Raw genomic sequence first — 26,886 nt, 5'->3', positions numbered from 1 at the left:
ATGAGGCCATTTTCCCTCCCCATTTTCTCTTGCTGCTCATTGAATTAGGAATAATATGGGGGAGTCCTCAAATGTGGAATTCATAATAGAACAAAATCCTAATGATTAGCAATGGTTCTACTTCTGATTATCAGCTTATAATGATTTATATCATCACTGCTTTCTAAAGGTCCTTCCATCAATACTGGCATAGAATTCTCAAGACACAAATAGAGGAACAAAGAATATGTCCAAAAAGACAGAGGTCATCCTGAAAAGCTATAACACTTTATTTTCAAACATGCCATGAAAGTAGCTAGAGACTTTATTTAGACTAGGGATGAGCACAGGGTTTTTTCCCCAGTAAATTTTGGGTTCCAGTAAAAACCTAGAAATTTTTAGTGACGCTGAAAAAGCCAATACCCATCAGCTTTATTTGACAACCCCATAGGGCTTTCAAGGCAAGCGATTAAGCAGATGTGGTTTGTCATGTCTTTTCTTCTGCAAATTTATCCTTGATGGTCTCTCATCCAAGTATTCTCTGCTTAGGTTCTGGAATCTCGGGAGATCAGGCTATACTATACCTTTCTATAATTGTAAATATTTCATTGAGTACTCCAGATTGTAATTCTGAAATATAAGGGGGGAAAGTTCTCCATACTACGTGTGATATTATAAACTTACATCTTGATTCATGTCTTATAAAAACACCATCCCTGGAAAAAAACACCGTCCCTGGGATGCTGTTTGCACCCCCCCAAGCGGTGTGAAGGCGCTGCTTTCAAACCTCACTTGGGGAGCGAGGTTTTTGGAATATGCTGGCTTCCACCCGTTGCTGAGCGAACAGCAGCAGGCAGAAACCGGCGTATTCCCTGCACTGCTCCCAAATGGCTTCTTACCTTATCCTGACTTCCGTCGCTCTGAGAAGGCCAGGGGACAGGCCTCCTGGCCTCTGTCGCTGCAGCCGTCGCTCTGGCCATGAGGGTGTGTCCCCTGGCCTCCTCAGAGTGATGGAAGCCAGGAGAAGGTAAGAAGTCATTTGGGGGGCTGCACAGCTGTGCGGAGCCTGCTCCGCCAGCTGCGCAGCCCTTGGGGCTGATCATGTGAACAGCCCCAGGGCTTGCATCAGCATGAATCATGCCAATGCAGCCCCACAAATCTGGCTGTGTGGAAACAGCCAAAATTTATTGTACAAATAGAGTTGGAGGTGCTGGAAAAGCTTATATAGGATTTGCAGCCAATCAAAAGGCTAGGAAAGAAGAGAGGTAGGGGCTGGAAATCATGTGATTTGAAGTGAAGGTTAATTCCTAGCTTTAGTAGTTAACCAGTTTATCTGTATCCCCAGTTTATATTCTCTCCTGACAAGTTGGCCAGCATTTGATGATTCTTTGAACCATGTTAATACAGCATTGAATGGGGTTTTCCAGAGCTGAGGAACTTGCTGCTGCTAGGATAATTTATGCCCACCATTGTGAACGATTATGGTACTGAAGCATGTGATCAATGCGGATCATATGGGAATAATACAGTAAAGCAAAAATATATATAAGCTGTCTCATCTTTAGGAACAAAAGCATTGCCACTTGAGCATTGCCTTTTGCTTAAAAGTAGATGAAAAAATTATCTAAATGACCTGTATTCACTTTGTTCTAAAAATCTCTTCATTTATTAGGAAAGAACTTCTGAAGAAAATGGAAGCATTTCATGTAAACAGAACATAATTTATAACAGCTTGTCCTTGGCTTTTGGCAAGACATGGTATTTGCATCCTTGAATGTTCTCCCATACCATTATATTTAGTGTTCTCAGCGGTTGCTATAGTAGATCTGAACTCCCCTGCCACCTGCACCATTCTGTTTTAGGATACCTTAATTTGTTAAAGAGGTGAAACGCTGACCTACTTTCCTCTTTCTATTCTGGGAAGCCCCACAATTTTCTTGTCATTTGCCCTTTGGTCATGAAATCTTGTGTTGAAATAAATGTTAAACTTTAAGTAAAGTCAACTTATTTTAATTTTGCTTCAACAGAATAACATTGTTCCCTTTTCAGAACTTCTCCATACATTCTGATCTCTAGATATTTATTGACAGGAGAACCCTTTATCACTGTTTCCTTCCTTTCCTAGAGGTTGTCCCTCAGGATTTTCAGTGCAGGTTGCAGGCACTCCTTTTGCCTGCTATGTTGAGAGACTCGCTATTTTCAAAACCCTTGCAGAAGTTTGACAGATACCCTCCTCCTTTATCAAGGGAGATAAAGTGGCAGTGCTTAAGTACTCCTGTTTTGTACCATGGAAAGGCATGAAACAATTTACATGATGAGCACAGAAAAGTGACTAAAAGCTGCCTTGTATCTACATTCAATATAGCAGAATGTGTCCTTCTGGTAAATGCAGTTGTGTCAAGAAAGAGTTTTTCATGGGTCTAAAAGTGCATAGCCATTTTCAAAGATGTGAGCAATGGACAATTTATCTCTTGCTTCTAGTTTGTTTGGGTTTTTTTGGAGGGGGGAGGGGGTTTAGGTTTTTCTCTTCTTTGAAAAAAATGGTCACAGGATCAAATATTATCTTTTTAAGCCAGAGGAGCTCAGTTACAACAGCCGGTGTTTGTATGATGACAATAAGACCCCAGGAGCAAATCTGGTAATACATAATCCCTGACCTACTCTACAGTTTTTTATCCATCCCCGTGGCACAGGGTAATACAGGAGCTTTTCTACCCATGACAGAAAGTTCTGTAGTTCAGAAAGGAAAGTCTGCTGGGAACTGCATCGGGTTGATATTGCCAAGTGGCAGGCTTCCAAATCCATTCCACATTATGTTGGGTTCAGGAGGAGAGTCATCCAAAAATAAATGAATGGCTGACCTCGGGATACAAGAACAGAAAAAAAGGAAATACCTGTTACCTCACTTAGGAGGGTATTATGAAATGTGGGAACACAGCCAGCATTCCTCTGCGTATTTTGTTGATCCAGATGGCTCCTGCATCATGCTTTCTTTTTTCCTGGAAAATCAAGACATGTTGGACAAAAAGGGAACCTGGATAAAAAGAAAACATAATGAACTCTCTTTCACCTTAATGTGAAATCAATGAAACATTTTAGCAAACTACAGTTATCCATATATCAAAAGTTTGGTTTCATCTTTCACCCAGGTACTCAATAGATCGAAACACAGACCTGGAGAGATATTTCAATATTGATGCCAATAGTGGGGTCATTACAACAGCAAAGCCTTTGGACCGGGAGACAAATGCAGTTCATAACATCACTGTGTTAGCAATGGAGAGCCGTAAGTTACCATTACAGGAGTTTTGTAAGCTTTTTCTAAAGTGTGGATTTTCACTGTAATATCTGTCCAGTGACATTGAATCAAGTGCTTCATGAATGCCTAAAGAGATTAAAAGAACTTTTAACAGTTTACCACTAACAGTTAATTATGCAGTTTATCTTATTTGTTTTGGGATGATTATCAATCATAGCATTGGAAGTGACAATGCAGTGCCAGTTTCTGCACAGCCCAAATATAACGGGCTGAGGAAGCTATTTATCCTGTTTTGGGGAAGAACTTTCCACAAGGCTCTTCTCCCAAATGGATTCAACCCATTATACTTCCCTCAACCCAGTTTTACAAAAATTGCTAAACTAGCAATCTTTTTGGAAAAACCAAAGGCGCCCCAGCAATCCAGACTGTTTGCAGTTGCACAAGTGTCAGAGGCTGGTTGGATTTACTCATTTTCCTGTATTTCCTTCTCAGGCATCCAGCACTGACTATTAGCTAAGACAGGACAATGGCATTCCATTACCATAATCAAACGGGGCAGCTGTAGAGTTGTTTTCCTTTCTTTGTGGATGACAAAACCCCTTTGACAACATCATTTTATTGATCCCCACTTATGGAGAATATTTAAACCTTTCAGAATTAGTTCACAGTGAAAAAATAATAATTGGTTCTTGTTTCCCCAGAAAACCCTTCGCAGATTGGGAGAGGATATGTAGCCATCACTATTCTTGACATCAATGACAATGCTCCTGAGTTTGCCATGGATTATGAAACAACTGTCTGTGAAAACGCAGAGCTTGGCAAGGTGTGGATTTATATTCCTAACAGCTTGATAATATTTGCTGCACAGCAGTAATTTCATTTGCAGTGTTGCCTCTTTTAAGATAAAATATAATCAGTTTATTGCAGTAGAAATGACATGTTGATTTGAAGCTGAAGCAAACATTAGCCACATCTGAAACCTTAAGAACCTAAGAACATAAAAAAGAGCCTGCTGGGATCAGACCAGAGTCCATCTAGCCCAGCACTCTGCTACTCCCAGTGGCCCACCTGGTGCCTTTGGGAGCTCATATGCAGGATGTGAAAGCCTTCATCATGTGAGACCCTGAGAGAGGACTGTGCAAGTAAATTTGCATTACACATTGTTCAGATGATCTTATGCTGCAGCAATGACATGCCTGAAGTACAGTGTGAACTGGAAAAACTGGTGTTTACTAGGACACTCCACTGCAACAATTCCTCTGAGCATAGCAACCCATTTTGAAGATGCCCTGCATTTTAACTGATTATCCTGCAAATGTTAGCAGTTCCGGTTCATACAAATAATTTCCCCAGTGTGATTCAAGTGTAAGGTAAAGAAGCAAGTATGACAGTTACCCAAGTATGACAGTTACACAAGATGAGCCATTAGGGGATCCTTGAATGGCTCTTCCATGGGTTTTTAACAGTAAACAGCAATTATGGGGAACCCTATTCCAAACTCCAGAGGTGTGAGGCGTCAGTCCTATTTAATTAATATTATAAAGACATTGTTTAGATTATCCCATGAGGTCTAGGTGGAGCTGCTGAAGTTGGAGGAAAAGGATGTGAGGAAGTGGTTCACTCCTTGCACTCATTATGTCTTCAGTGTGAGTAAGAACTGTCCTTCGGTTGCTATTTGTAATTTTAAAAAACACAGGATTCATTCACAGATCTCAAATTACCAATGTAATCATAAGAAAGTCTGCTCTGAATCCTATTCAAATCTATTTATTGGAGCTTTCTCCCAGGAAAATAGTGAGCAGGCAGCACTGAAACTTAGCTAGAATTACCTTGCATCTATCAAAAGATTGTTATAAAATATTTGTCCACACTCCTTTAGTACTTTAGTGTTCATTCCATGTTATTTAATGCAGTCCACACTACTTTAGATTATGTTATTTCAGGCAATTGTCAGTGTTATTTGGTCTCTGCTACATGGGCAGCCAATCCAGAGATGGCGGGGGGGGGGGGAGCAACTCCTTGAACTGGCATGAGGCTGTGCCGGCACATTTGTTCACTCCACTGACATAAGTGGCACGTGTACCAGCAAGGAGGGCAAACACAGAAGCAGGAGGCAAAGAGGGAAAACACAGAAGCTCCACAGCTCCTTACCTAGAAGAGCTTGCCACCTCAGAGATGCACTGCCCTAAATGTAGATTCTGGTGTGGTTGGGGATGAGCTAGGGGCATTCTTGGGGGCAGAACCAACCTTAGTCGGCTTTCACCGTACTTTCAACCCAGGAATCCCCCAAGCATGTACCTCCTACTGACCAATGGAGGAGTTTCAGGGGACCATGGGTTTTCTGATTTTCATTGCCTCTTTGCATTGCCTGGAAGCCCTCTGGCCATTGCATACTCTGGATTAGGCTGTGAATGTACTAGAAAAGATCACTGAGTTTGAAGGGACCACCAAAAGTTTAGTATAGTTTGTTATTTGAATACAAACTTGTATTGTGACAGATTCCTATCTGGTTTCTTTGTGTGCCCCATGTGACAAGATCAGCTGCGCCAGGGAATCTGTAACTAGGGCTTATTTTTGGAGTATTTTGAGCATCCTCCAGAATTCCTGAAAAATCATGCTAGGACTTATTTTCAGGGTAGGTCATATTTTCGGGGAAACAAGGTAGTACATTGAAGTTAATGGAATTAGGAAAAAAAATGACACTCTGCTTAGAATGTCATTGTAAAAACCCCGTAAGTTGGTTTTTGTTCTTTTTGTATCCTACAGAAAGCGACATCAGAACTATTTAAATTTCTATTGTTATTGCATAATTTCGGGGTGCATTATTGAAAGAGGGCTGTGACTTTAGTAATTTTTGAATGGCAGATAAAAGTTTTTGATTTTGTTGAAATGGATAATTGTATAGAGACAAAATACAAAAACTTATTTTCTAACAATGATAAGAATATAGCAGATAAATCTTTAACGTTTCTGGAATTTCCGTACATTCAGTATTATAGTAAGTGGCAAGCTCTCCACTTTTGTCCACAACATATTAATTACTTCTACTTATTTTAGGACATTTTGGGTTCAGCCTTGTCCAGACACCTCAGGTTGGAAGCTTACAGGGTTACAACTACAGCAGTAAAATACAACTATTAAAACACAGCCATTAGAAACAAAACCAGGACATAAAAACAGTATAAAACATACATCAAACAGCCTAAAGTGATATTGATAAAACAGTCCTCAAGCCAGAAGCAGACCATAAAACTACACAAGATAAGCACTAACAGTAAAATACCTAGGTCAAAAATGGAATGTTTCAGCTTGGCGCATAAAGAGAAATAAAGTAGGCACCAGGAAATTCCCAAAGGGGATAGCATTTTAAAGGCAGAGCACTATCTCTGAAAAAAAGCCTTGAATCTGGATGCCACATACCTCACCTTCGCATACAGGGCTACAGAGAGTAGGGCTTCAAAAGAGGATCTTAGCTGGTAGGCTGAACAATACAGGGAGACAGTGGCATGTAATTCCTGCCCTGTACAGGAAATAGGGGGTACCCTATAGTTCCCGGGCACCCCCCATCTAATGCTTGGTCATCACGTAGCCACCATTTTTTTAGGCTAGTTGTTTGTGTGTTTTTAAATTTTTTTAGTGTTTTTTACGTTTCGGCCTGCAGGGGGCACATTTTTAAGGCCCAATATAGCTGCACCAGCATTCTCAGGGAGTACCCATCCAGGAGACTGTCCTGATGTTACCACCTGCAAGTTCCTGCCTAGTTGAAAATGTCTTGGTTCAGGGGGAGCAAAGGGTGCCCCCATCCCCATTGTTTCTCAATGGGAGCTTAACGGAGAGATGGGGCTAATTCCATCTGAGGGACTCATAACTTTGGTCCCTCTGAACCCTAACTTCACCAAACTTGGGTGGCATCCATAAGAATAGTTACCAGGATGATACTCCTGAAATTCTTTGGTGTCACTTAGCTTTGAAAAATACACTCCCCTTTACAGACACCCCAAGAAATTCTGCCCCAAAGATCCCTTTGTTTTGCAGTGACTTTAAGCTCCATTGTAGCCAATGGGGAATTTCTTTGGAGTGTGTAGGGCAGGCTGCACATTTTGAAGATAGGAGGCACTGCAGATTCTCCAAAGGAATTGGCTCCAGGGGAGGGCCTCCTTAGGTAATAGCATCCAGGGTTTTGGAGACCTTTGCTTCTGGGGGGTTTTAATTTTATGGGCCCCCAAAAGGCTTATTTTGTTTCCCTGCCTTCTGCACATGAAAGTCTCTCAAGTGAGGGCTGAGTCTCCTTCTCAGGGAACTCTCTCAACTCACCCCCCCCATCCAGGAAAGCTACAAAGTTCACCAAGCTTGGATGCTATTATCCAAGACCTCTCGGCGCCACCTTTGAGAAGTCTGGGTGCCGCTTATCTTCAAAAATGTGCAGCCAGTGCTTTACACACCTCCAGAAATTCCCCAGAATCTGCCAGGAACTCTACAGCAGCAAGAAGTTCTGTGAGAATTTGGGAAAAATGCTACTTTTCCCACCTCATAGGACTTCCTCAATGTAGAGGCTTTCTGTTATGCCCAGATGGCTCCTGTGGTAAGAGGTTTTCCAATGGGAGGCACTGGGTGGTAGGGTCTTGGCTCTGGGTGGGGAGGCATTTCCCCTGTAGGGCTGCTGGTGTGAGAGTCTCCTGGACCAAGGAACCAAAATCCAAATTTTAAGCTAAAATGTGTGTGGAAGAGGAAAAATGCTGTGGGCAATTCAAGTTGGAAGGTGAAACCTTGATGCCCACAGCATCTTGACTGCCATCCCAGGCAAATCCTTTTAGCAAAGTTGGCTGGTTCCCTTTCTCTTGGTGAAAAGACTTCACAATCTTCAGCAGCCCCTGCAGTGGAAGGGCCATAAGTGTCTCCCACCTCCAGAGCAAGACTACTCACCACAGTGCCTCCTGCTGAAAACTCTCTACCACAGCCAGCCAGCTGGGTATAACAGAAAGCTCCCATTGAAGCTCCATACATGGTGGGAAAAAAATAATGTTTCCCTTACCTTCATAGAACTTGCTGAAGAGCTCTGGGTAGATTCTGGGAATTTCTGAGTGTGTAAGCGCTGGCATTGCACATTTTGAAGATAGCTGGCAATTCAGGATTCTCTCAAGGTGGCCCCAAGATGGTCCTTGGGTACAGTGGCATCCAAGCTTCTGGTGAGCTTTGATCTTTGGGAGGGCGCTGAAAGTTGAGAAGTTCTTGAGAGAACTCCAGCCCGCGAGGGCTTCCATGGGCAGGAGCTGGGAAATGTACAAGCCTTTGGGGCCTTAAGTAAAATTGAACCCTCAGGAAGCAAAGGTCTCTAAGCCTGGATGCTATTTCATTACTTCAGGAGGGCTTCCTGGAGCCACCTTTGGAAGAAGTCTGAGAATGCCTTCAATATCTTCAAAAAAAATGTGCAGCCTTGCCTCAGAAATTCCCCATTGGCTAAGCAATGGAGCAAAAGCCACTGCAAAACAAAAAGAATCTTGGGCAGAATTTCTTTGGGATGCCTGTAAGGGGTGTATTTGTAAAACTTCAGTGACACCAAAGGAATTCTGTCAGGAGTGGCATCATCTGGTAACTATTCTTATGATGCCAAATTCCTAAGTTTGGTGAAGTTAGGTTCAGGAGGACCAAAGTTATGGTCCCCTCAAATGGGTAGCCCCATCTCCTGTTAGCTAGGCCCCATTGAAAAACAATGAGGAGATGGGGGCATTCCATTTGGGCGATCCATAACTTTGCTATTCCCCCCCTGAACCAAAACATTAACCAAACTCAGGGTGAGGTATCATCAGGGAGCAGTCTCTTGATGATGCTGCCCTCTTGAAATCATGGTGCCGCTTAGCTTTAAAAATGTCCCTCCCCTGCAGGACGAAAAACACTCAAAAAATACTAGCACCCAGATTTGCCTTCCAAATATCCTTGCATTTGTGCATTTTGTCTCATGTTGCCCAGGGCAGGACATAAATCGGAAACTTTTGTCCAAATCGTGCCTAAATTTGCCTAGATTCTGGCTGAATCTGAGGTGCATTTTGTTGCACTCATCTTGAATCTCCCACCCTCAAAAAGTGATGCTGTTTCAGGGTGAGGGAGAATCCACTCCCCAAAACAGCATCACTTCTCAATTTTGCAGCTATTTTACTGGGGACTCCCAGGATTCTCCTCTTCTCAGGTGGATTTTAGCTGGAAGAATCTGAGTTCCCTAGTTCTAAACAATTCACTGAAAGTGATGGTGCTCTTGGGGGGGTGGATTCCACTGGAGAGTGTTCTTCTTTGTGAGAGATGATGCTGAGCATTTGTTTGGTAAATCGTTTTCGGCTGGGGTGATTTGTGAGAGATTTCATATGCCATTAATACATTAACTTGCACCTTAGCTTGGAGTTGTTTCTCAAGGGCTAACAAAAGCATACCCTGCACAGGTGATTTGTTGTGGGATTTAGGAAATTCAGGAAAGAGCTGGTGCAGAGAGAGCCATGTATGTTTTGCTGGGAGTGGGAGGTGTTTTGTGAGCAGGTGCAAAAAATAATTGTTTGGTCATGGTGGGGGAGGGTGGCATGCCCCATCACATGCCTGGCACTGAAGGGAGCTGGGGAGGCATGCAGAAGCTCAGGCTCTTTGGTCCCCTGTGCCAGGCTTTGCTCTAGGTAATGCCCCTGCAGGGAGAAATGGTTGGGCAACCACTACAGACCTTTCTATTTGCTGTAAATTATTTCTTGAAAACTTTAAGCTAAATAGCATATGTAAATAATTTTTTAATTTGTCAAATGTAAACTGGAATCCCATACTAGTCATTTCCTGAGGACCATGTCACCCTTCGAAACTGCTTTAAAGCTTGGACACACTATTTCAGGAGAAATTATAAAGGGATTTGGAATTAAATTCCTGGTGGCAACAGAATATAGAAAAAGAAATGAATAAATAAACATTATTTTGCACATATTGTATTTATTTACAATTTACAAAGAATTAAGACAGTGGGCATAGCAGGGTTGTTTGGAAGTTTGTTGTGTTTTATGTGCTTAAAATTTCAATTCATAAACCACTTTGAACCATGAGGAAAGGAGGAACACAAATATTTGAATAACTAAATAAGTAAAATAAGCAGAGGTGACATTTCCTTACTTTCCTACTTGCACTTTCCTTATATGCAACAGGAAATATGTATCCATGTTTTATATGCACTAAAGTCTAACAGGATAATCCTCTCCCCCACCCCTTCCAGGTAATTCAGAGAATCAGTGCCGTTGACAAAGATGATCCACCCAGTGGCCATCAGTTTACCTTCAGTTTGACAGGAGAGGCTGCAAATAACCACAATTTTACACTGCAAGATAACAAAGGTAAGACACCAACTGTGGCTGACTACCCAAGAGCATGTGAATGTTGACATGCCAAGGCACTTCTTTTTTTGAGACAGGCAATACTGATTGTCATCTGGAGTAACATCCTTGTCAGGAGCAGCATTAATTAAGAGCAATCAGACCGCAAAGTAATTTTTATCCATAGATTATGTGTCAGGAGAAAGAAACTGCTGTTTAAATCTTTTATGCCATAAGCCAAACAGATGGGCTTCAGATCATTTCCTTAAACTGATTCTTTTTGCTTTCTGTATTTGTAGGTCTTTATCTGAATTAGATTATACCTCAGGGTAGCAGCTGAAAAATTTCCTGGGTCTCATGTTTGATTAATGTAATTCAGAAAATAGAGAAATTAGCCCTTAAACATTTGGCAAGGAGGCTGGTGCTTTGAGAAAACTTTTTTTTCAGCAGAATCATCAATAAAATGCTTTGAAGAGTAAACTTGAAAATTCCTTTTTCCTCAGTTTTCTCCTCTGCATAAGATTTTATTCTGCTGGTAACTAAAGATTAGGGTGATCTTTAGCCATGGGGAAACTTTCCAGGGCCTTGGGTTGAGGGGCGGGGATGGAAGGGAAAAGAAGAGGAAGCACTGGTGATGGCAGGTCGTGACCACCCCTTCCTTGCATGTGGTTTGAGCCTGGGTTGTCCCAGGTGGGGTAGTGAGTAGAGGTGATTCAGGGGTCCCATGCTGGAGCTTTGTTCAGGGCTCCAGAATCACCAAGAACTTTCTGGTAAAGATTTATGCAGTTACAGACTGCTGTTCTTATTTTGATTACAAGTGTCATGATCTATTGTTATGACTATCGACAAAGAATGCCACTCAACAAGACCTTGTCCAATCAGAAGGCAAAGCTTTACAAACTACCAAAGTCTGTAATCCAAGAGGGTAATTACAATCATTGGTGGCATCACTTGTATCTGTTCAGTCCTGACAGTGCAAATCTGTTGTGACAGTCATATCTATTAGATTTGGATATAGTTTTTTTAATGACTTTCTATTTACTTATGATTTACTACTGTCATTTCAGGTTCTTTATTATTTTACTATTAGATTTCAAATGTACTTCCTTTAGAATAAATAGTAATGTAATGTTTCTGGAAGACAACTATTACATTTAGGAACTAGTACTTATACAGCATTGTCCCTTACTTTATTCCTTGAGAGGTAGCCTAAAGCTAATAAAGGCTCAGGTATGGCTGGTTCCTCTCAACCGTGTACTTTTCCTTCCATAGAATATGTTTGAAATTTCTCAGGCTTGTTTGCTTGTTTTTTGGCATGAGCATGTTCCAAACCATTGCATGTTTATTATATTGAACATATCATATTTTATCTAAGAAAAAATGACTAAATCATAAACTTGGGGAGGTGCAATTCTTACTTATCCTTGGTGATGTTATTCATTCCTTTCTTTGTCAGTTTCTATAGATGTGATTCTTTTATAAATACGGGGAATGGCAAGATTTAGAACCAAACTGATTCTTTTTTCCTGTCAACATCCAGTGTTCTTAACCATGAGAAAACTAAATCTTTAGTGTATAACTGTTAAATGTGTTCACATAATAGTTCCTTTCTGTTAAAAAGTAAATAGTTGTGTGCATTACAGTAATTTGCTTTGCTCACATGCTTTAGATTTCTGCATAATATGGACCATGGATTGTTAGGTCTCTTAGCAACATGGTTTAAGTAACTGAAAATTCACACAGAACACTTAACACTGAAGTTCCAGGACTGTCATCTCAAAGTATGTAGCTTTTTTAGACAGACCATGGCCCAGTTCAGTTGCTAACCTGGATTGTTGATCCTTTTGCTCAGTGAAGGAATATGCATTCAGTCCTCCCTGCAGTCTCAATGTAATTTGTAATGTGAGTAATCTCTACAGATGTACAGCATTTTCTTGGAGTAACATGTGACTTTATGAGGTTGTCGAGAAACGTACCCTCCTGCTACCACTTGTCCAGGATCATATGCTCAGATAGCCATTGAACCAAGTCAGCAATGCTAAATATAACAGATAAAGCATTTCACTTTTAACTTTTATTGTCATCTGTCTTTTCCTTGGATCTTTGCATTAATATATATGTGGTATTTTAACCTCGTTCATAAGAAAATGTGGTAGAGCTCATTTTTCTAAGTTTCAAACCCAAGAGGTTTTTGTATGTTGCCAGAGCTGAAACATATTTTAAAATAATCTATGGAGCATTTCTTTTCTTTTTAATAAAACCTTGTTTGTCACTCTCTTCTCTTTTTCTTGTTTTAGATAACACAGCATCCATAATAACCAGAAGGAATGGATTTCGGAGGCAGGAGCAATCTGTTTACTTTTTGCCAATATTCATTGTCGACAGTGGCTCTCCTTCACTCAGTAGCACCAATACCCTTACTATCCGAGTATGTGATTGTGATGCTGATGGTATCGCTCAAACATGTAATGCGGAGGCCTATATCTTGCCAGCAGGGCTTAGCACTGGAGCATTAATAGCAATACTGGCTTGTGTCCTGACCTTGCTAGGTATGTCTTTTGGCTTCTGTTCACCTACAGTCCTCCTTCAGAGCAAGAACAAAAGTTGTTGCATTTTTATTGTTATTTTTTTAATCTTCAAGGAGCTCCAAGAGACTGGGTCCCAGAAATGGTCTTTCATTGAGCTACTTGCCTGTCCCAGATCCCGTTTAGCTGCAATAAGTAGCTGTACCAGGCACCTTCAAACAATTGTCTATAGTAATTAGTTTCTGTTGTGCCATCTTGGCAAGTAATTCTGATGGAACAGTTGCTAGCACCTTAGGTTTCTGTGAGTTAAATGGTTGCTGTGTATACAGTTGTTTATAGAAAGTATGCATCAAATGATGTGCGGGGAGGGGAGCTGCTGCTTTTTAAAAACTATTCTTGCAGTGGAGAGGTTTTATATTCTAAGTTCCACAAGAGAATTTCTTTGAGCTTTTATAGTTCAGATACACATTATCAAAGTTAAGCTTTTTCAAGAAGCATGAGAAGCAATGCCAGGAGCAATAACATCTCTTGAATCAGCTATAATTTATTGGTGCAAAGGAGAAGTGGAACATTGGGTTTAAAAAGGATAACAGCCACAATCCGAAACAGAGTTAATGTACCCTACAACTGCCTTGATTCAGCCATTATAATCATATTTCTCAGAACGCTCTATTGGGAAGGAGTTTCCTTCTTTCGAGGTTTTTAAACAGAGGCTGGATGGCCATCTGTCAGGAGTGCTTTGATTATGTGTTCCTGCATTGCAGGGGGTTGGACTTGATGACCCTTGTGGTATCTTCCAACTCTATGATTCTAATCATCCTGGTTTTCAAGGAGCAGCAAGGGACTTCTCCCCCTTCTTTGTCTGTATGTAGCATATAGCATACCCTGTTCTGAATGGCCCAGGCTAGCCCAATCCCATCAGATCTAGGAAGTTAACCAGAGTTGGCCCTGGTTAGTATTTGGATGGGACACACCCCCAAAAATCCGAAGACAATAGCAGACTACCTCTGTTTGTCCCTTGCTTTAGAAAAAGCAAAACAAAGTCAGTGTAAGTTAGCTGCAGTTTGACAACACTTTCCTTCATCAATATGTGTATGGCAATTAAAGCTGAAGCCTAAGACAGATGGGAAAAAGAGTCTGCCTAACAAAGCCCCTGAATTTTTGATTTTCTTAGGTAAGAACATAAAGATGTACCAGTGCTGTACTTGATCAAGCCAGTGATCCATCTAGTCTGGTACCACTGTCACACATAGTGGTTAGACCAGGGGTGTACCGCCCATGGAGACAGGGGAAAAATAAACCCTGGGTGCAACAGGGGGGAAGGGTGCAAAATCGCCCTCACCCCCCTCCTTTCCTGTGCCAACCCTGCTTGGAAGAGCTGGGTCGGCGCGGGAGAGGTGCCAAAAGAGCACTGATAGATTTCCCACTCTATGATCCCTGAACATCCCTCCACAAAGCTTCAGAATGAAATGCAAATTAGATGTCTTTATTATTGGTTTGTTCTGTTAGCTCCTAGATCACTAAGAGCTCCATCCAAAGTGGGGGAATCCACTTGTGGGAGCAGTGCATGGGTGCGCCAGAGGATTTCTCCTCCCCAAAGCACTCACCCCAGTGGAAGGGTGAGTTTGCTGGTGTGCACCCGCTGCAGCCCTTCCCAGTGCTGGGATGCAGCAGTAGATGTAGCACCAGCATCTCAGTGCCACTGCTGCTACCAGCGTAGTGCAGGAGGGCTAGGGGTATAACCAGGGGAGAAGCAAACATTAGTCAGATTTCTTCCAGCCATTTATCACCTCACGCTGGCAACCAGGACTTTAGACTTACAGCGCGTATAAAGGTGCCATAAGTCTATTGAAACCCATGGGGGCTTCTCAGCAGCAGCGAGGTTTTTTGCTTTGCAAGCCTTCCCGCACCATTGAAAAGCCTCTTTCGGAGTGGCAGCTGGGCGTCGTTGCAGCACCATGTCTTGAATGGAACTAATAGACTGGGAAGACCAGGCAGAACTGCCTTGGAAGTTTGCCACAGTGGTGTATGGGAAGAGTTTGGACAAGAAAATGGCCTGATTCTGCAGAACAGGACAGATAAACAGGACAGAAGTGAATTATATGCACAGCCACTAAGTATCCATCTTCTCTGCTGAGCCATGTTTCTTTTGCTAAGTCTTTGTAGAAAGGGAAATGGCTGTTGATCAGTGCTGAGGGAAAATATTCTACACATGCTCAGAGACTACTACTATTTAACAACTATTTCTGTTCTCTGTCAGATTTACTCTCTAATCATGCTGTAGTCTGAATTGTTCAGCTGCAAAATGAGACCAGTGTTTCTGAAGTGGTATAAATGTGATATGGTGTGTATACACGTGCTATATGTAGTCCATGACAGGCCTTCCCATTTTTTCTTACCCAAAGCCATCAGTTTAATATGTTTCCTCTTTCTGTTTTTGATCCATTGGAATCTGGATTATGATTGCTGGACTTCACTGCCAATTTCATCCCCTCAGTTTTCATATTTGGAGAGTTGAAGCCTACTAACCAAGCCTACTTAAGCCCATTGAAATCAATAGACTTAAGCACACTTCCTTTTCCTATGGATTGTGGCCAAAATCTTCTGCCTAAAAGATACAGTTGGCAAGCAAAGTTACTGTTTGATTAAAGCATATTAGTCTAGAATGTCCCCTTCTTACTTTATTTCTCCTTCTTAATACTATTTGTTAATATAAAAAAACGAGCAAACAACATTTTGTGTGCATGTGTGCATGCATGTGATCTGTCAAGTCACAGCTGACTTATGTTAACCCCGTAAGATTTTCAAAGCAAGAGACATTTGGAGGTAGTTTGCCATTGTTTGCTTTTGCATGGGCTGAGAATGTTTTGAAGAAACTGTAACTGGTCCAAAATCACCCAGCAGGCTTTATGGAGAGGACTGAGGAATTGAACTCAGTTTTCCAAATTAGAGTCTGCCACTCTTAACCACTACACTAGGCTGTTTCTCTACCAAACAAGGCAGGGAATTGATTTAATTTAACATTTATCAAATACTTTTTTTCTTAAACATCAACTACCCAACAAGTCAACTGAATGGGCTACCTCTAAAAGAAGGGTTAGGAATCAATTAAAATTATAATTTTGGTATCAGTTCACACTTTTACCTGGATTATTAGCAACTGGATTGTGAGCAAAATACACAAACAGAACATAGAAAGAGAGCTGAATGTGTCCACTGCTAGCTGCAATGAATCCCTTTCATTTAGTTGGGCTTGTAATATTTGACAGAGTTGTCAACGAAAGGTTCAGACCTCCAGCTGAGACCTCCTGGGATTTGCATGCATAGGAACAAAAGGAAGGATAGACAGAGACTCCAAAAAGACTCAGAGAGCCAGCATTTTATTTAGAGAAAAGTACTACCATGGAGACGAATGGTAAATGTGAAGGCTAAAATCTCCAGACAGCCTTTTAGGCTGTTAAAATTGCAAAAACAGGTTTCGCAGTTCACATATTAAATCAGTGTGTGTTACATATATTCTATCGTTCCACAGTGCAGCTAAAAAAAAAAAAATCAAACCAGATTCAACTGTGGTTAGATTAGATGGGAATTCTGAATCAACTCCAAAGAACAGAATACAAATAATTAAGTAGATGTGGAACATGCTGGGTAACATACACATTTCCATGTGCACTGTTCCAGCCTGGCTCCAGCTTTATACTGAAGCTTGGAAAGTAGAGCCAACAGAATAAAGCTGGAGCCTTTCAGCCCCCATCCCCCAGCTCAGTTTGATCCTGCCTTCAGCGAGGCTTGGGTCAAGCTTTAAACTGCATGCTTCAAGCCTACAATTTAAAGCTGGAAGCAGGGGAACTGATGCCAAGATCAAATGGGCCCATGCCACTCCAAACTCCACATGGATTGCTCCTTTGGATGGAGCAATACATTTCTTAAATGTTCTATCTATATATATAAAAATGGAACCATGCGTTTGTTGCTTTGAGAATAACCCCGCACCTGCTGGCCCAAACGCTCTGAAAATTTCACAGACACTTACTCATTCCCCTGACTGTGTTCTTACATACCTCCTGCTGTCAGACAACACACCTGAGCCAGGTAAAACATATTTTTCCTGGCGCACCAGGCCATGAAGCTGCCTGTGTGTAACTGTCACCCTTAGAATGTTCGTGCCCTTAGAATGTTGCTCAGATGGCCAGATATGAGCAGTGAAAACAGTACATAGGCAATAACTCGAGTGGAAGTGAAACACATACACACACATACACATGAGGGAGAGGGAAGGGAGGGAGAGGAAGAGGTGGCATGCAAGGGAAGAGAGGGAGGGAGAGGAAAGGGATGGAGGGGGAGGCATGCAAGGGAAGAGAAGTGAGAGAGGGGAGAGAGTGAGGGGTGGCATTAAAGGGAGGGGAGGGAGCAGGCCCAGCATCTGGATATGACCCACCCACCCTAGCAGAGGGAGACGGAAGGAAGAGAGGGGGAGGGGTGGCATGCAAGGGAAGAAAAGGTGGGAGAGGGAAGGGACGGAGGGGGAGGCATGCAAGGGAACAGAAGTTAGGGAGGGGAGAGAGTGAGGAGTGGCAAGCAAGGGAGGAGAGGAGTGGGGCCCCAAGCATCTGGATGTGACTCCACCCACTTGTGCTAGCGGAAATGAGGGAGGTGGGGGGAGGGGTGCCATGCAAGGGAAGAGAAGTGAGGGAGGATGCGGTCACACACATCAATGACATTGCACAGTATCAGCCTGTGCGTTTCCATGAGCACGTACTGCTGGCCTCTGCAATTGATTTGCTGCTACTGTTCCTTACCCATTTCTCCACAATATTATTGCCACAGCAACGCCGTGCGGTGCCATGGGCCCTCAAGCCTAGCTTTCTTATAAAGGTGCAGTTTTGTCTTGAGTTACTCTTAGATGTTACTGACTTACGGACTCAAAAAGATTTTGCATTTTGACAGGTTGAACCCTTTGTCTCAGTACAGACAGCCTCTCCATTGTTAGACACCTACTGTACAAAAATCTCCATTGTGAGGTAACTTAAGCAGATCACTAATACACCAGACAGGGAATCCTCCTTGGAGTATAATTCCCTTCCTAACTGGCTGAGGAATTCTTTTACCTTTACCCCTTATTTATGGTCACTGTGGAAAGTCTTTCTCTACTATTCCATCTCTACATTGACCAATAAATAAACTTCCAGTTCTTGTGTATTTCTTCTCTCAGCATGCACTGCCACATACCATATTTCAGATCATACTCACTCTGACTGAAATCCTCTCAGGGTAGATTTTCACACAAAACTCAGGAACTTGAAGTTAACATTAAGGAACCCAAATGCATTCAATCTTTTCACTTTTAGAGAGATACCTCCTCCTTCTGTTAGTCAGTAGGTTGCTTCACCAATCAGAGCACAGGTCAGCTACCCAATAAGAGTGCTGTACTGCTCCTTTTTGTTTTGGGGCTGCACTTTGTTTCTAGCTGCACTTTTAAATCTTATTTACCTGTCCAGTCTGTCAAAACTTTTAATACACAGGAAATGAATAGTGGCAAATTGCTAGTAATTAAAAACCACAAGGCCACCAGGCTACTCTAAAATCAGCTTTCAAGTAGAATAAAGAATAAATAAATGCATTAACTGGTCCACATCTGTTTTGTGTGATACCTTGCGGATTTGTAAATAAATAAATATTTGATTGATTTTGCCATGTCACAAGTTTAGATCCATAGCAATATTTTTGGAATTTGGCTTTATTCATCCAGGTCACGTAACCCAACACAGAAACTCAACAGATTGATTTAGCTGCATGAGCAGTAAAATGCATGGGTTGCCATGTTTTCTCTTTAAGTAATATGGATGAACAAGACCATTTACTATCTTCACTTGCAGCCCGATTTTGCTCTACCCACTCCCAGGATATCAGGCAAATGAGAAACAGGTGTGGGTAGTCAGAAATGATTAAGTTTGGCCCATATAAGGAACCAAATGGCAGGCCAAGTTGGGAAAAGAGAAACAGGAACAAGGTGCAGTTAATCCCCTCCCCATATCTTTGTCATTCCTGAAATCTTGGCTGGAGCCACAATGCTGGACTGTGGGAAGGGGCAAACAATTAGGGAGCCCCCTGGGTTTTTAAATAGCCTTATTTTCCCAAAAATAAATCCCTACAAAATGAATGTATTATATAAAAAAGTACATGAAAATTGTCATGCTGGGTGTCACTCTTTATACAATATGTGATTCTTTAAAGAAATGTGAGGAAAATCTTTAATGCCTCTGAGAATTGTATTTCAATTTCAGTATAATTTTTCGCAGTTAATATCACAGAGACACAATAGTAATTGCTTTTATAATAACTGTTTAACATAATAGTGACTATCTTTTTTATTATGTGCACACAGAGAACTGTCTTTTCTTCAGTCATGTGTCACTGTTTCTAGAATTGGCATGCTTTTGTGGCATTATATTTACAGAGAGAAGTGGTCTTGCTTTAAAAAAGAAAAGCCTGATCTGATGTATCAGTGCTTCATAGGAGTAGGGATATGTGGGCCCAAAGCAGCTCCTACACCATGATCTAACAACCATTGCAGTTTTACAGGGCATGGAAAGTTGATACTTCTTGGAAATAGGTTAAGAGTGATTTTATAGGGAGATACGGAAACACTGTTTTGATTTACAACAATAAGAGTAATAAGTTCTGCAACAGTGGAAGTATCTATATATTTGGAGTGTATGTATCATGATTAGAATGAGTGGTGGAGGAACTGTCCCAGATCAACCTCCAGAACTAGAGGTTTATATTACTGACACACCCAGGTTCAAATCTCCACTTAGCCATTAAGTGTACTGATTGATCATGGAGCTCTCAGATTTTCGCTCAGCCCCTTTAGAATCTCAAGTATGCTATGACCTGACTATGTAGCAGTGGGTTAATTGGTAGCACTGGCTGATTTTCTGTTCTAAAAGGCTGCAAGTACTCATTATGAGTAAGTCAGATGAACAATCCTGAATATTAGTCTTCCTGGCCATTCAGCCAGACACTAATAACTGCTTTGTTTCAAAAATGAGATTTTTTAAAAGCTTGGTTTAAAATAGCTCCCGTTGAAACCTAGCAGTTCTTGCAGTGGAATTTGTGGTAACTGGTTGTGCAGACATTGCCGTTGCTCTTGCAAAGCTGCTAAAGCGGCATTTATTCATGCAGAGGTTAAAAATTATTGTTCAGGAGCAGTTGGAGTGATTAGAAATTAATATTCTCTTAAAGCCATTTAAATGCTAAAATGTTTAACCTTTCAAAGACTTCATATTTTTCTTGGCTTCAAGCAGTCATGGGCTGTGCAAGGCATAACCACATAAAACATTCATTTATCTTGATTTTTATTGTACCTCTAGGCGGGCAGATCTACTGAGTTTCATACATTTTGCACTTATTAGCAGGTATTTAAATTCCCCAGTGAAGTCTGTCAAACATGTCATGGTGTGAAAGCATATTTGCAGTCCAGTGAAGAGGAGATAGAACTGTTCAATAATGTGGCTGTAGTACCCACCTACCCACCCACCCACCCAGCCACACACACACACACACACACACACACACACACACACACACACACAAAGTGTGGCAAAAGTATTCCAAAATAAGGGGGAAAAACCTTCATTTTGTGAATGTGAGTCCTATGTTGATCATTTATTTTTTGTCTCAAACTGTATAAGGCTAGCCAGGATCCAAAAGTTCCTCTTTTTTCTTATTTCATTTCTCCTCACTGTAGCCCTGTAAAATACATAAGGGCGAAATCATCACTTGCCAAACAGTAGCAAATTTAATGGATGACCCAGTTTTGAAAATCAGGTCTTCTTCAATTACTCCATATTCTATTAGTCATTGTGTCAAGGTCTTCTATATGCAAATCCAGCTTTTAAAAGTTTCCCATATTGTTTAAGATCATAACGAGCCTAACTGGTTGGGAATGAGTGGGGTACAAATTTAATAAAATAAAAATAAATAAAGTAATTGCAAAAAGCAAAACAAGAACCAGCAAACTGTCTTGAGTCTGAGAATATAAGGCAATCTATAAATATTAAAATTAGTGCTTCTATAACAAATATCTATAGGATGCTACCAAAATCCCTTTCCCCCCAAAGTGGCAGTACCTCAAACAAAACAGGAAATATCACATTACCTTTGTCCCACAGCTTTGGAGTTGCCACAACTGTTTTTGAAAGATTCTTGATTGTCTAGTTTGCCGAACATGTTGGCAGGTTTGGCCTAGGAGTGGCCACCATAGGAACTAGAACCATAGATCTCTGACTTCCATTCTTTGTTCAATCTGGATATATAAACCAACATTGACTGACAGTAGTTCTCCATATAAATGAACTTTTTTGCAATTTTTCAGCAACCTTAGGTTTCCTCAGGTTTACAGAAACATCTAGCAAAGCCATAGCTTGAGCCAATAGTCAAACTTTTGATCCACATGGCAGAGCCACTCATGGGAAATATTTTTTCCAGTGAGGTAATGAACTTAGCTGTATTGAATACTTCCAGGGATGATATGAAAATACTGCTAATTGTGCTATAATTGTCATATAGTAGTAGCATTGACAACACACATTATTAAGTATAGCGGTGGAAAGTGCCATCAATTTGCAGTTAACTTACAGTAATTCTCTAGGATTTTCAAGACAGAAGAGGAACAGAGGCAGTCTGGAGTTCCTTGGTGGTCTCCCATCTAAGTACTAATCAGGGCTAACTGTTCTTAACTTCAGAGATGGGTGAGAATGGGCTAACCTGGGCTATCTGGGAGAAACAATTATTACATCTATTGTGATGCATTTTAGTTTCTCCAGTTTTCTATTTCTGCCCCCATCACAATATGAATTATCATGAGCTTTTTTTTCCTAATGGGGTTGAAAATACTTGTGTCAAGAAATTTGCTTATGTATTCATTGATAAATTGAACTATTAATTTTTAAAAGGGATAACTCATTCAAAATTTGCTGTATGTGTAATTTGAAAAGTGAATTGGGATCAGATTTTATTTTTGCCCCAAACTAGTTTCAGATAATTAGAAGTGTATGATACAATGTTATGTTGGCTAGCTCTCCAAATATTCATCTTGGCACTAAAGCTAACAAGAAATTCTCTAACTATAGAAATTTCAAAATTATTACCCTCTACTATCATGGCCTGATCTAATAAACTCTAACAGCATTTCCAGTTCTCGTTAGATATATTTCACAGGTACAGCTTATAGTACTTCACACATTGAAGCAAAGTGTTATCTGTTAGTGAGATGCTTTTAATGGACAAACCAAGCCTTATGCTAGATATCACTTAGCAATACCTATCAAGGATTAGATATTTTATCAGACAGCTTATCCCCATAAACTACTAAAACAGAGTCACTTCCCAAACTGTGACAGTTAAATTACATGTGGTATGTTTATGAATGTGCTTTTTATCACTTGAGCAATTAAGAGTTCAGAAAAAGGTCTCTTTTTATTTCATGGCTGTGAGGTTGTAATATTCGGCCTGAATTGGCTCTTAAAATTTATGTTTCAGCAACCGGTGTAGGATACAGAATTAAATATGAAGACATTAAAACAGGTGGAGGGTAGTAATAGATTCCTTAATGTCTAAATGCTCTTGGTCTAAAAGGCATTTTAGAACCTGAAGCAATTTTAAAAATTAACTCAGGTGACCACCACATTGGTGGAAGGTTTCTGTCACGCCTACATTTTGGTATAGCTCCATTGTAAGGAGGACTTCAATAATAATCAATTTGCTTAAAATATTGCTTCTTGCATTACAGTGCTTGTCCTGCTGATTGTTACAATGAGAAGGCGGAAAAAGGAACCCCTCGTTTTTGATGAAGAGAGAGATATCAGGGAAAATATAGTCAGATATGATGACGAAGGAGGTGGAGAAGAAGACACAGAAGCCTTTGACATGGCTGCCTTGAGGAACCTAAACATCATCCGAGACACCAAGACCAGGAGGGATGTGACTCCGGAGATCCAGTTCTTGAGTAGACCATCCTTTAAAAGCATCCCAGATAATGTCATTTTTAGAGAATTTATTTGGGAGAGACTAAAAGAGGCCGATGTGGATCCTTGTGCACCCCCCTATGATTCCCTGCAGACATACGCATTTGAAGGAAATGGATCAGTGGCTGAGTCACTCAGCTCTTTAGATTCTATCAGTTCAAACTCTGATCAGAATTATGATTACCTCAGTGACTGGGGGCCTCGTTTCAAACGACTTGCAGATATGTATGGAACTGGAGCAGAAAATTTGTATTCATAGCCTTCAAACCTTTCTATGACAATGCACTAAAGAAAAAGAAATTAAAAACTCAATATTTGGACTAATGAAAATCTGTAAATATTTTCTCCATTTTTAACCTTTTGGGTTTTCTTGCCTTGGTGAAACATATCTTCATTAGAACTTTGTCCTAGGGACTGCACTGAACACACAGATTCTGAGCATCCAGTTATTTTTTTTTGTTAACATTTTAAGATGCTCGACCATGTGCAAATAGATAGCAATGCTCATATACCTGCAGAGGCAACTAACCTATAAGAGTAAGTAGTGCACTGTGACCTCAATGAGCCAATGATACCCTATAGATGCCTTCACAGTATTGTCAAGACTACACTGCAGAATCTCTGCTTGGTGGAGAGAAAGGGAATAAGGGGTGGAAAAAAAATCTACCACATACAACAGTGTTAGATTCTATTGTATACTACTGATGCAAAGTTACGTCTTTTATTTACAGCATTGCATGCAGTTTGCTGGCTCCAAAATATCAATCGCAATGACTTGTTTTAAGGTTGCTTTAAATGCTATTTAGTCCAAAAGCCTCTGTAAATATCTGGGTAATTCTGAATATAGATTGCAATTGCTATTATGAAAATCTGCAACACATGCTATATTGCCTTATCAAAATTGTTTCCAGGCCATGTCAGTCAGTTAGCTGGAAAGTAATTCTTGCAGTGTTGTGATGCCTATGTAGGTATGTGGGGAAGTTGCTGTCTATTTATTGTGGTTGTTTTTGTTAATTATTTCTTCTGATTAGTACAGGAGAAATTTCCTTTTTGCTTTGTTTTTAAATAAAAGGTTGACATGAAGAGGTATGTTAATTCTGGAGTTCCAATCTCCACTGCATTCAGGTTTATTATACTGCATCATGGTATTAGATGCTTGAAAACATGCTGTTTTTTCCTCCAGTCTCAGCTACATGAAGGAAATGAAGCATGGAAATAGAGAAATTACAGTGAAGCAATTGAGCCCGTCGTTCATCTCTCAGAGAGGAACACTGCTACAAGGACACGCCACTGTCATTGTTCTTCTGAGCCATTTCTGTGTCTGAGAAAGATTTGAATAAAATGTTTTTACTTTGCATTTTCAAAAGGAGACTACAGAGGCAGTCTGTAATGCAAGTTGTAGTTTTCAAGGTCATCCATTCTATGTGCTCCAACAATTTAAACAAACCTGCTCCTTCCATCAAGTTCCCTACCTCTTTTGCTGCCAAGGAATCACAGCAAAAGACTCTTTTACATTTCTTTCATATGTTAAGCAGTGTGATACGATTAGCACCAGAATCCATCTTCAGATCCTTCCTGACGCTCATAAGTATTTTTCCCTAGGGAGCTAAATTCATAACATATCATCTTTGCACTGGTTCAGGTGTGCCAAACTAGAAAGATGATTGCAGTCGGTTAAAATAATGTTGAATTTTTTGAAGTAGGATTTCGTAGAATATGACAAGTTTTTATGATTCAGGCAATATTTATATTTTAGCTGTCCTGATTTATTACTAGCAGATAAGACATGTACTCAAGTAGAATAGTACTTTATTTTAATAGTCTGTTCCTATTTTCTTCTATATTTCTTCTGTCTTGCTAAGATTGGTTGTGGAGTTCCTGAATAAGGTCCCAGTCCTGAAAACATTATCCCACATACTTGGGCTTACAAACTATGCAGTAGCTACATATGAAACCTTGAACTTGTTTGCAGGAATAGGACCTAAGGAGAAAGAAGGGACTCCATAGAGGATTTATGCACAAGCTAAGTAAGCTACAGTTTGAGACCTCAAATTATGAGTTGCCTCTAAATGCAATCTCTCTCTCCAAAATGAAATTGCCCTGTTTTGGTAATTCTATGATGCTTCTTAAATTTGACATATTTTAGGGCATCAGCATGTCTACAGTCCTATCAAATGATCAGATTTCTTCCCAGAACAGCGAGTCTCCCTAAATCAAGAAGCAAATAGTTGCAGTCTTCCCAAACTTTTGTAACAAAGTAAATCAGTTGGACAAATTTGTTTTTGTCCTAGACAAGCAGATCAGTAGAAAACCCAGTGAGGAAAGAGCTGATAAGATCTCTGTGTGCTTCAAAGCCAATAAGGGAGCACCATAAAGAAGAGAATGATTCTCTAAAATTTTGAGTATTTATCTGGAGAGTGTCAGCTAATACAATCTCTCAGTTGCACAGATGGATATTGGGAACAAATTTATGTCTACTATTGAGCAAATGAATATTTACACACTAGGAGAGATATAATAAAGAAGCTTGTGTTTTTCCTAGCAACTGTTGGCAACACTATAGGGAAGTCCACCATACTCATTTTTAAAACACAGGCTCAAGAATTTTATGCTGTCTTGGAAATGATTTTTTCTAAGGAGGGACAGGACTCTTGTAGGAAAAAAACACCTTTATTATAACGATAATACAAGTGAGAGAGAAATTATCTTAAGCTTTGTAATTCTTGCAGCTCAGCATTTTCAACAAACTATGAAAGTGGCCTTCAGTTTCATCAAAAAGAATAAAATTACATCATGCACAAAACAGTTGGGCATACCTTTGATAACTTCTTTTGTAGACAATGATTGTTTCATGATTCAGTAGATTTGCTTCTAGTTGTGTGTGTGTGTGAATGACATCATCCATTTGTCACATATGTAAAAAAAATCAATTAAACATTTCAAGTGTATGAAACTCAGTAACAAATTGAGCTGCCAGAGTTATGTAGGTGCTATGAAAAGAGGTTTCATAGAAAACTGTTTGTTCCCAGGAAAGTGTAGTTCAGGACTGGGATCTGAAGAGCTACACAACTAGTTCCTCATACCTGACAAAGCATACAGTCTGTTTCTCAAACTTCAGTCTATCATACCGCATAGCAACCAATTTTAGAAACTGGGAAAACATTCAAAAACAGTTGGTGATATGACTTTGCGGTTTGCTGTTAAAAAGAAAAAGTTAAAAATCCTACAGGGACATGGTAATGTCCTTTAATGAACATCAGTCCTGTCCATATATCTACATTTAGCTATAGACATGCTGATTCAAGCAGATATCCCTCAAAGGAGAAAGAACTGTAATGTGCAAATATGTCCCTCTCTCTTTTTTAAATAAAACTGTGTAACATTTTTATAAAATATTTCAAACGTTACCTTGTGTGTCTTGTTATCATTAACATTAAAATTATTCCATATTTCAACTTCCTATTGCAAATGTTCAAGAAAAGTGTTTCCAAAATATTAATCCACTTTTTTTCAACTCTAGAGATGTGGCTTTTCAGAAGTATACAGGAATCTCTTATGTGGTCAAGCTTGTGCATCTATTTCAGCCTTGACTGACAGCATCATGTGTGACTTATATTTTAAACATTCTCCCAGAAAGATAATGGTGATAAATTAAAATTTCTAGAGCAGGCAAAATAACCTATGTTTGGAGTTACTGTTTTGTGGATTCCAGCCAATGAGCTGTGCAAAATGAATCACATGATACTAATAAACCACATTGATGA

At 40.3% G+C, this 26,886-nt stretch overlaps 1 protein-coding gene across 1 annotated transcript in view; it reads left to right on the top strand.

Moving 5' to 3' along the window:
* The window catches only part of LOC125438911 (cadherin-7), a 149,850-nt gene extending 123,321 nt beyond the window's left edge, over window positions 1–26,529 (top strand). Inside the window, exons 8-12 of the mRNA XM_048507603.1 lie at window positions 3,129–3,265; window positions 3,940–4,061; window positions 10,473–10,590; window positions 12,867–13,118; window positions 22,888–26,529. Of these exons, the coding sequence (XP_048363560.1) occupies window positions 3,129–3,265; window positions 3,940–4,061; window positions 10,473–10,590; window positions 12,867–13,118; window positions 22,888–23,381 (1,123 nt within the window). The 3' untranslated portion in view covers window positions 23,382–26,529. The remainder of the gene's footprint in view (window positions 1–3,128; window positions 3,266–3,939; window positions 4,062–10,472; window positions 10,591–12,866; window positions 13,119–22,887) is intronic.
* Window positions 26,530–26,886: the final 357 nt, after the last annotated feature.

This window comes from Sphaerodactylus townsendi, linkage group LG09, assembly GCF_021028975.2.
Source record: "Sphaerodactylus townsendi isolate TG3544 linkage group LG09, MPM_Stown_v2.3, whole genome shotgun sequence".
In the NCBI taxonomy this organism is placed as follows: Eukaryota; Metazoa; Chordata; class Lepidosauria; order Squamata; family Sphaerodactylidae; genus Sphaerodactylus; species Sphaerodactylus townsendi.
Note: the sequence above shows the minus strand (reverse complement) of the source record. Positions and strands in the feature narration are given on the sequence as shown.